This window comes from Vidua chalybeata, chromosome 3, assembly GCF_026979565.1.
Source record: "Vidua chalybeata isolate OUT-0048 chromosome 3, bVidCha1 merged haplotype, whole genome shotgun sequence".
NCBI lineage: Eukaryota > Metazoa > Chordata > Aves > Passeriformes > Viduidae > Vidua > Vidua chalybeata.
Window position 1 is genome coordinate 58,941,990 of NC_071532.1, and position 10,900 is coordinate 58,952,889.

Consider the following 10,900-nt stretch of genomic DNA (forward strand, 5'->3'; position numbering starts at 1 on the left):
AACTAGGGCATTAAGGTTTACACATCTGTATTTCAAATTATAGATTTTGGTTTGCTCTGAAATGCATAGGGTTTTATGTCTTTATAGAAAGACTTGTACTATAGTATTTCAATCTCCATTTGGAGACACAGCATATATTCATGTGTTTTGTGTTCTCAGAAATTAAGCAAAACTATCCCAAGACTAGACATAACCACTAAGTACATTCAAACCAGTCCACGTAATGAATTATGAATAAAGTTAAACCAGATATTCTGCATATTTCTGGGAATAAAAAAATTAAAAAGAGAAGCTCTGACTAGTTAACTGCAAGACAACTGGAAAAAAGGAAATAGTATAACCATAATCTGGATTGTAGATGACATTTTATTTGAGATACTGCATACATCAGGAAAGGAAACTACAATGTATAGAAAGCTGAATTTACCAATAATAAGGATCACAAAGAATTCAACATAATCATCTGAAAGAGTACATCCCATACTAAATAATGATTGCTTTTACTTGCTCTCATGTGAAAATAACATCTCTAACATTAAAGATACACTAACAAACCTGCCCTCCTTTCAGATATGGTGTAACAACCTAATCAAGTGATGAAAAATTTTAACAACCAATATGTTTTGAGTCTGCAGAATTACAGGAATGGGGAAGAAAAACTATAGAGCTTGCCTGCATTTGAAAGATAAGACAGATTAACATTGCCTGGGAATTTTAAAGTACTAAGAGCTGTTTCTGAATAATTCCATATGTGAACACTCTTATTTTGGAATAAGAGAGTGCTTTGTTCCTGTTCAGCTTGACCCACTTTCCAAAAGCATTTAATTAGGAGCATTTATATGTGTAAAAAAGGCTTTTGTTTGTTCTCTTGATTAAGCCAATAAAGTTCAGTATCTAAGGTTTCGGATTCAAAACATCTTAAATATTAAAAAAAAAAAGCTATGGCAGCCTAGGTATTAAAATTAATTTGTGCCATTTTCACTGCTTCTCTAAATAAATGATTTAAAAGGCAAAATGTTTTTCAAAGAGTCAGCAATTACTTTCTGCTGTAATCCCTAGGCTATGGATGGCTACTCAGAATTCTGTAAGTCAAACCTGTTCTTTGCAAAACATGAAGTAACAGCAGAGACTTTTAAAAGTATGGGTCAACTGTAATGTCTTAGGACTTCAGAAAGTAAACTTTTTACCTAAAGTAAAACCATATAGTCTAGGGAGGACACTCTTGCTGTACCAATAGTTGATCCAAATCCAGGTGAATAGAAATCTGTGCTGCCAACTGAAACTGTCAAGCTCAGTACTCTGGCAACCACATATGCCCAGATATTTGCTCAGAATGCAAGCAGTGTGAACTCACACTGTCTCAGAAAATAAAGAGTAGGCGTGTTTAGAAAGTTAACGAATTGGAAGCCTGCCTTCAGATGTCTGTAAGTATGTCTGGTAAGTATGAGTATGTTTGCATGTTCAACCTATGCGTGGGTACCACGGCTTTGGCCATGTAAACCTCCTGAGCTGCTGATGCTGGTACAGAAATGTACAGAAATTAGTACACAGCTAAAGATTATAGCATCAGCCTAGTGGTGGCACCCACACTTGAGAAGCACTAAGAACAGCTGCATTCAGCATGGTAATCTCCATGTGATCTCAAGTTCTCCCTGTCACTTCCACAGCATAAGCGAGTGAGGTACATCAAACACTGGAGTAATACCACATAGCTTATGCCATGTGTGGTTAGCACATTCAGTCCTGCAATGGAACAGGTAAGGAATTGTCACTAGCATGAAAGACAGTGTAAAAACCCCACATCCTCTGGTACGTGTGGGGCAGGGGGATTACGTGCAATGCTGGACTGTCCCTGGCTGGATGGCTGACAAAAAAGGGACCACACACAAACCCAGATATACTTCACTAAGAAGAAATGAAAACAAATTTGTGAATTGCATGTTACACCCTCCCAGAAAGGTCTTTACTGGTTGAGTGACATCTCCAACCTTTTGTACCCAACATATCTGCCTAACTGTCCTATAAACAGAGAGGAGGTTCAGGTCTCTTATCTGTTTTCAAATATTAATGCAGATCTTAAATATCTTCATTTAAAAAATAGAAGATCACATACTATGTATCCAGCAGGTACTGTGACAACACTCTCTGTTTTAAGAACAGATTAAAACCAAGTAGGTTTTGGCAGGCTACTGTTAAAACAATGATGTCATGTCTTAGCTTGTAGTTGGTGTAATCTTTCTCTTACATTCTGCTGCTTCCATGAGAAACAGCACATTGTGGCTTTGTTGGAAACAAGAAATGATACTACAAGCCACATTTAAAATCTGTCACATTTTATCTTGAAATTATTTTCACTAAAAGAATCTATGTTTACAAATACTAGGGGCCTCAAAAATATTTTATGCACAGTCAGAATAAGAAAACTATTGTTTCTATCCTAGAAACACCTGTTTCCATAAATTGCTGAGTACTGTCATGAAAGAGAAATGCAACTTGTGGTATTACTCAAAACAAGCCCTTTTCCCTAACACCTAAATTTTTATGTCAGCATTTGTCATAATCTCTGAGGTACAGACCTCTACTGATCTGCAACCATAACTTATTTTAAAATACCTCATAAGGATTAGGTAGGAAGCCTACAGACTCTGTGGAACCATGCTGCACACTGGGTAAGAGTTCTACACTAACTCTTACACTGGGTAAGAGTTCTACACTAACCAGAAACAACTAAAAAATGGTGACATTTGAACAGTGGAAAACTGGTTGTCCTTTCATTCCAGGTCCTTCAAACTACTGAAAAAGACTGCTCAGAAATTGCAGAAAGAGCATAATTTGATTATGGTAAATCAAACATACCTTTTCTTTGATGTCAACACTATACAAGTAATATGTATCAACAAAAGCACCTTGCTAGCTAGCAAAATTTTAAGAATATAAATTAATTATCTACAACTGATCCATTCAATGAAAGAATATTATATATTTACTGATCTGTTCAATAAAGAATATTACACATTTAGTTTACTCCGCACCACCTAAGTGGTCTGTTTACCTTTTTGCAATTAAGGTATATTGAAATCAATGCTTTATGCATTTTTAATATATTTTCAATATATTAAATTTAGAAACAAATTCGTTGTTTGAACACCAAAGTATGTTGAGGAAAATATCCTTAAAGCATAAATACTTAAGACACTAAAAACCTGCTGGATGTTATTATATTGTATTTTTATAGCACACTATGTTCTGTTGTGAAAAATCAATTCTGCCTTTTTAACATACTCAACTAAATTTTCAGCTATGAATCACAATCTTACTGACGTCAAATAAGACTTTGTGCTCTCCTGTTAGATTTACTTCATCAGTTTTATCCCATTGCTTGCACATATTTTTGAAAACCATTTTGGAAAATCTTATTTTGACTTATTTTCAACTACTGATAACAGCTCTGGCATAAAAACACATCACTACTTCAAATACTCTTTTGTTGAAAAACAAAGGAAAATAGTCTTTTGAACAGAATTGCATTATGATATTTTAAAAAGAGTGTAGCAAAAATGATCCTGTACAATAAAGTAAATCTCATAATCAAATACAAAAAAATAAATCTCATTATCACAGAAAGCGATGAGAAGGTTTTTTTTTGCTTGTTTTCAGTACTAGAAGATGAATGATTGAATTCTAAATGCTACTGTATTTTTTGCTTGACACTGTAATTGCATTTTTATCAAGAGCAGACTGAGGGATGTTGACAATCTATCCAACTATCAATTGGTTTCCAATTCCTTTATTTTTATCCTTCTGTTTCTTCTCAGTATTATTCAGAGTTCGTAGAGTGACACTATCATATCTATTTTCTGTTTCAGGTACAGACGAGTCTTTCTTCTGTTCTTTCTTCTGGAATTCTTTCTTCCCTGTGGGTATTCCCAAACCTATTGCTGACAAACTTATTTTCAGTCTGGAGGGCTCATATGAAACTTATTATCAGAAGTATCTTCCTCTTTGTTTGAGACATGGGTGTTGAGCAGCTGCTTGGCTAGCATTGTACAATGTAATGCGGAAGCATAAACTGCACCATGAAAGCCTAATCAAGTTTATTAAAGAAACAAAAATGTTACTTTAATGGTTTAAATAGCCTAACACCAGCAATTGACAAGAATTAATTTTTTTGTAACATGTTTTGTGCACAATGTTATTGATATCTCTCAGAAACTTAAAGATTGCAAATATAATGCAACTTTTTGCTATTTAGTTGAAAACTTTTGTCTTTATATAAACACATATATGGAATTAGCAAGCAAGCCAATTAACAAATATTAACAACTGCTCAAGCAGTGTACCTTAAGCTCACAGCTTGGCTATCATAGACACTTTTTAGATCCTGCCTTAGACACTCCATTTAGGATCGGAAGAATGACTTTCTGCAGGTGTCTCCCATCTCAGAGAGACTGCAGAATGACCTTGGTGACAAGGTCAGACTGGACACCAACTTGTACACAGATCCACTGAAAAGAAAATTGATCCACTAGTGTTCTGCTACTTAAAAAGAGGTATTACTTGAGCAGAAAAAAGCATTGCCTTTTACCATATGATTATGCTTTTATGCAGATAAACCAGATGTTTGTAGTCTGATATTTTATTTTCCATATTGCTACTGCTAGATTGCAAGGATTAAGGGGGACTGCAAGACTTTAACCTCCAGGTTGGTCCACATTCCAGAAATATGAATTTTGGCTGTGCAGAAAGTAACAGTAACCTGCTGGGTGGTTTCCACCCAGCAACAGACTTCTTGAAGTTTCTCTACCTCAGAGACAGCATGGGGGAAGTCTGATGTATAAGCTTCTTACAAGCCACTCAGAAGAAACATCACAGAAAACAGGTTGGTATGTGATACCTTTCTTTAATATGTATAATCTCATTTTACATTATAATACTACAAACAAATTTTCTTTGAAAGAAGTCTACAAAAATCTTCATTAATGGATCCTGAAAATATTTAAGTGAGATACTTAATGCTAAAGTTGTATTTGACATAAGATTTACATAATGCTCCTCCCGACAGTCAGAGGATCTATTGAACATTACCACAGTACCAAAAACTGACCAATCATTCAGGTGAAAGAGCATATATTGAAAAGCTCAACTCATTCCAGCATTCACTCATCTTCTTTGGGATTTGAGGCGGCATACAACAGCTGCCATGAGGCGGGTGGTCCAAAGAAGGACACTTTGTTGCCTTGCTATTTTGCTTGCTTTAAACAGCAAACTGAACTCTACTTTGAAGATGAAGCTTCAACATTACCTTTACTATCACACCAATTTTTAACTCCTGAGCGCATACCCTGTGGGGCTAGCACAAAGATAGAGAAAGCTTCTGGTGCAGTTGTAGGCTCTGCTAAAGTTAGTGGATGCTGCTCTGTAACATCCTGTCAAAGCCTGGTTACCCGCAGTGTATACTGATGCAGTTCAGCAAGTACTGTACTTCTGCCTTTTATTCATATCAATCTCTTTTGGTTCCCCGATTTTTAAACAGACTTTTAAATAAATGTGCAGCTGATATGGCTGTGACACTTATTAGCCACAGAATCATAGAATAAGCTGAGCTGGAAAGGACCCATCAGGACCATCAAGTCCAACTCCTGGCCTTGCACAGAACAGCCCAAGAGTCACACCATGCGCCTGAGAGCATTGTCCAAATGCTTCTTGAATTCTGTCAGGCTGTGACCACTTCCCTGGGGAGCCTGTTCCAGTGCCCAAGCACCCTGTGGGTGAAGAACCTTTTGCTGGTATCCAGCCTAAACCTCCCTCACGTCAGCTTTATGCCTTTTTCTCAAGTCCTGTCCCTGATCACCAGAGACAAGAGATCAGTACCTGCCCATCTGTTTCCCCTCACAAGGAAGTTGTAACTGCAGTGGGGTCTTCCCTCAGTATCCTCTTCTCCAGGCTATAGACAAAGTGACATGGCTGCCTCTAAAGGCCCTTCACCATCTTTGTTGCCCTCCTTTGGACACTCTCTAATACTTTAATGTCTTTTGTACATTGTGGTACCCAAAACTGCCCCTGGCATTCAAGGTGATGCTGCCCCAGTGCAGAGCAGAGCAGGACAATCCCCTCCCTTGCCCAGCTGGCCATGCTGTGCCTGATGCCCCCCAGGACATGCTTGGCCCTCCTGGCTGCCAGGACGTGGTAGTAAGCAAGTCTCCATTGTGAATGGACTTCTGACATTAATTCTGATCCCCCTTCAGATCTTTTCATCTTATTAAATGCAAAACATTCAACCCTGACTCTAGGTAACAAGTAAATTCTGTTTCTGTAATTTCTGTGTACTTCAAAGAAAAGTGCTCGAGTACATGTACATGTAGGAAGAACTAGACCTGGATATGGTGTTTTGTCTGTATTAAGTAGTTTTCAAAATTCACTATTTTTGATGTATTAATAGAATTACATTACCTCCCCTATTTTAATGTCCTAGCTACCTATAATTACTAAAAACCCCATCCAAATCACATTTTAAAACTCATCAAAAGAAATTTTTCAAAATTCATGAAAATAAAATTTCTTTTTCCCTGAAATTAAAAAATAAGTAATTTAAACTCCACTCCAATATAGTGTTTTCCTTCACTTGTTGTCTTTACATAAATATATATTAACATGTACAAAGCCAAGAAATTAAATGCACATATTTCACCAAGATGCATCTAAATCCATATAGAACTGAAAAAATGTGAATAATGACAGTGCCCTTTCTTAATCTAATATCAGTGAAGAACATCCATTCTCTCTATTGCTAGAAAAAGTCAGATGTAGTGCGCATGTAAAAATAATTCAAAGCAGAGTTCTGTTTGGACTGTGAAAATGACACATAAATTCTTTAAACATGGTCATACTGGAATTGAATTAAAGCCAAACAAGCATCTGATTCTTGCTTTGAATACTGGTTGATTGACTGCTGTTGTAAACCATTTAATGGGACTCACATTCAAAACACTGTTGAAAAACTGTCTCATTTTAGCAATCTGAGATGTCAGTAACAAGACAAGTTCAAGAAGACAGATTTAAACAAATGTTTGGGAAAAACATATCTACCAAATATACTACTAAGCAGATTCTTTTTTGTAATGATTTATATACCAAATTCCTTAATCATATTCCAGAATAGTCTGAAGAATATTTGTAAATAGCAGAGCCTCAATTTCACCCAAATCAAAAATTTTATACCATGCTAAATGATCTTATAATTTTTCTTACTCAGTCATTTGGATGCATATAAATAAAATTTAAATGCACAAACATATACAGAAGACATTATATATATAGCTACGTACACAAAGATAAACATAACTATGAGGCATACATAACACAACGTAATAAATATGATAAGACAGATATATAGATAAATAAATATGTATAAATATATCTCATATTGATTTTGACTGATCTAGATTTTACAATAGTTTTGCCACATCCTATACTTTTTTCCTCTTTACTGCTTTTGATTTTTTTGGTAACAATTTAGCTAAGCTAAATAAAGGTGACCCTAAGCACAAACAAAACATTACCAGCAGCTAGAATTTGAGAGGTGCCTGGCATGTTTAAGTATTTAATTAAAATCCTCAGAACAATCCTCAAGACCAGTAAGCACTTCCAGCAGCAATGCTGCAGCACAAAGAAGTCACCGCAAGGAAGAAACCAAATTATCACCAAAGCCCTACATGTAGCCCTGAAACCAGCACTAACTTCTAACAGTGGTATTTCTGTTCAGACAATGCCCAAAGACACAACTCTGATTTCTAACAGTGTAATAACCTAGCAAGGTGTCTGTAAAATGTTTAAAGTCTAATTCTGAAGACTTATTATCAAATCTGTGGTACCACTGCAATTCTCTCTGTACATGAATGTAGTACATGAAAGTAAGGTCACATCTCTGCCATACCAGAGACATTTCACTTAGCTTTAATCATCTGTAAGTACTGTGTCTAATCTGACTTAGTCACACAGCCTGTCTTTAAAGTCAACAGAGAGATGAGCAGCTCTAGGGAGTGATACATCTCACTTATCTTAAACACTCATTTTAGGATGAGAAATGGAATGGGATTGTGGAGATGGATAATTGAACATAAACTTTAGCTGTCAGAGAGAACCACTGCACAGAGTTCCTGCAGAGCCAAGGCTGAGGGAGAGACTTCTCTCAGACTCCATGGATCTTACAAGAATTGCCTAACACACACTCCAGAAAAAATGGCTTTTTGCACATATAACTCAGAGATGCAACTGACCAGAAGAAAATTATTATGTACTTACCAAAAACAATGGAGGACTCACAGTAGTAGTAACCATTTGGCTGCTTTTTTTTCAACATGGAGCAAAGATCAAAGCGGTGCAAGATCTCATCTCCAAAATAATGGTTTTTGAAATCTTCGTACAGACTAGAGTCAATTTTTTTCACCTTTAAAAAGAAACATAAAATTTGGTTAGGCATTCTACTTGGACACTGAATTTTCATATCTAATTCCTATAGCTTTCATTTTAACCATAAGTACAGTTAGTATAGAAAACTACTTCAAGATGCAAAAAGAATACAGAAATAATCATATGCCAAATCTTCCATTTTAGGGAAGAACTGTCTACTGCAGAAAATAACAATAAAATAAAAGTGTCATTAGTCCTCCTTTCTACCACTTCCTTTTCAGTCTTGTAGGAAACAGATATACACAATGCTACAAGTGCTTTAACTTCCAGTGGTTTACAAGTGTTAATGGAACATGTAACTGGAAATTATTCTTGCTGTCATCACTGGGTATGCTGCTACAAGGAACAATCTCAAAGGGTCATCAAGGGTAGTCTTCTGAGTCATTAAAATCAGTCCACAGGAAAAAAATGGTTGTATTTTACTAGCACTAGACTTCTTTTATCTCAGTAAATCTAAAAACTTTCTGGGATTTATAACATTGGAATCATTAGCAGTTTTACATATATGAAGCAGAATATAATAAATATTCTATTAGGGTATTTTCAGAAAACATAATTTCAGTAGTTATTTTAAGAATTATGGGGTCCTCATTCCATTGCATTGTCAATAAAAATATATGATCTCCGTAGAAATTCAGTATTTTCTCCTTCAATCTACCTCCTAATAATGCTGTTTGCTATTTAAATATCATTATTCTATGCTAAGGAGTATTAGGAGCTTCTAGCAGCTTCAGCCCCAACTGGTGTGTTCCCTACTGCGTGGTTGCTGGAGTCCAGTCCAGCGTGTGGGAACCTCAGTCTTTGATGGATGTACCTGCTGCTTTCATGTCCCAGAGACCCATGCTGAAAGGACATGGACATGGCTGGCTACATGGATGCCACTGCCTTGACTAGCACCTGCACATGGGGCTCAAAGGAGACACAAGCGCAGGTCGCTTCTGGCAGGGACAGAAGGTCAGCAGTGTAGGATGGACATGACTTTCTCTCCATGTTCATGTCTGTGCATTCCTGAAGCACCGTCATGGCCCCTCTGTCCGCCAGCACCTCTGCCCAGATTGCTGGCCTCTTACTGAGCCCACAGGTCTCCACTTGCTGGCTGGCCCAGCTTGAAGTTTTGCAGTGAACACCTGCACTCCCCATACACAGTTTGGGGAGGATACAGACATTTGCCCCTGGCAATCAGTTGGACAGGTGTGCCCACCAGCCTCATTTTAAACAGGACTGGCCCCTTTGGCAGCCTGCACCTTCCCCTCCTCTTTTGTGCTCTTCTCCAACCTCTCTGCACGCCCCCCATGCATTTGCACAGTCAACTGGCCAACATCCTGGACCCTGGACAACTGCAAAGTCCCGGTTTGCCTGTGGTTTCTTGGCAGCTCATCAGTGTGAAAAGTAAAGTCTGCTTTAGCCAAGGTCAAATGTCTTTTCATTTCTTTAATCTCTGAAATCATGACATCTAGTGGTGGATGCTTTTCATTTCAGGAAATGGAAATGTGGGAGTCTGCATCTCTGTGGAAGTCTACATTTATTCCATCCTCATAGTAATTACTTAACATTTTATATTCTATGGCTATGGCTAGACTAGTCCTTATGTACTAAGGTTATTCTGTCATTAAATAATCATTCCTTGCTTTTTGCCTGACAGTTCTAGAAAATACTGTTAGACATCAATTAGTAATAAAAAAAGACCTTTTCAGCCAGGAGAACACTTGTCAAAATCTGAAGCCTTGAGCTCTTCTGGAATGAAATGAAGAAAAGATAAAAATCACAACTTCATGCTCCAATAAAAAAATAACATTTACAAGAGATTGGGATGTTGCTTGTCAAAGACAGGTTGCTATGGTATGAATCAAAAGTTGAATGCTTAGGAATTGAGTCGTGCTTGTGATGCACTACTGAAAAGTATTTGGAAAAGCAGCCATGGGAAAACCATGATATTTTTAGTAACTGGAACAATTTCTGGAGTGCTGCTTGCAGTCAGATGTGAAAGGATGAAGCAATGCAGGCGCATGGGAAGGTTATGGCTCATTTCTTAACTGAAAGGGTCTGGAGCAGTAGAGATGCAAGAGAAAAGTTGTTACCACGTGGGAATAGTACAGATGCTGATAATAAGATAAGCTATAATGAGGAAGGGTCAGAAACAAGAATACTCCAGAGCACACTTTGAAGCGTTTGGTGCTGGAAGGGGAGGAGGAAGACATCTGCCTCTCGAGGAAGCACTGTAATGGGCGATGCCTGTAAAGGACACGGCTGAATAACACAGGCCTGGGGAAGCACGGCACGAGGAGCTCTTGCAGGACTGCCAGAGCACCAGGAGAATGCCTCTGGCAGCCCTGCTATGTCTGGGTTTCCTGCTCGTGTCTCTGGGAAAGTGCAGCCCGCTATCCCAGCAGTTGAACCCATGCAGGCCCCGTAGCTACTGCCGCCGTCAGCC

General features: G+C 37.6%; 1 protein-coding gene across 4 annotated transcripts in view; it reads right to left on the bottom strand.

Moving 5' to 3' along the window:
- AKAP7 (A-kinase anchoring protein 7) overlaps positions 1-10,900 on the bottom strand; it is an 82,372-nt gene that overhangs the window by 39,839 nt on the left and 31,633 nt on the right. For 3 of the 4 annotated variants that reach the window (XM_053936857.1, XM_053936855.1, XM_053936856.1), the window contains exon 7: positions 8,302-8,446. In XM_053936857.1, coding sequence (XP_053792832.1) covers positions 8,302-8,446 — 145 coding nt within the window. Of the gene's footprint in view, positions 1-3,816; positions 4,085-8,301; positions 8,447-10,900 lie in introns of those variants that run through there. The other variant, XM_053936858.1, reaches the window with a different exon arrangement.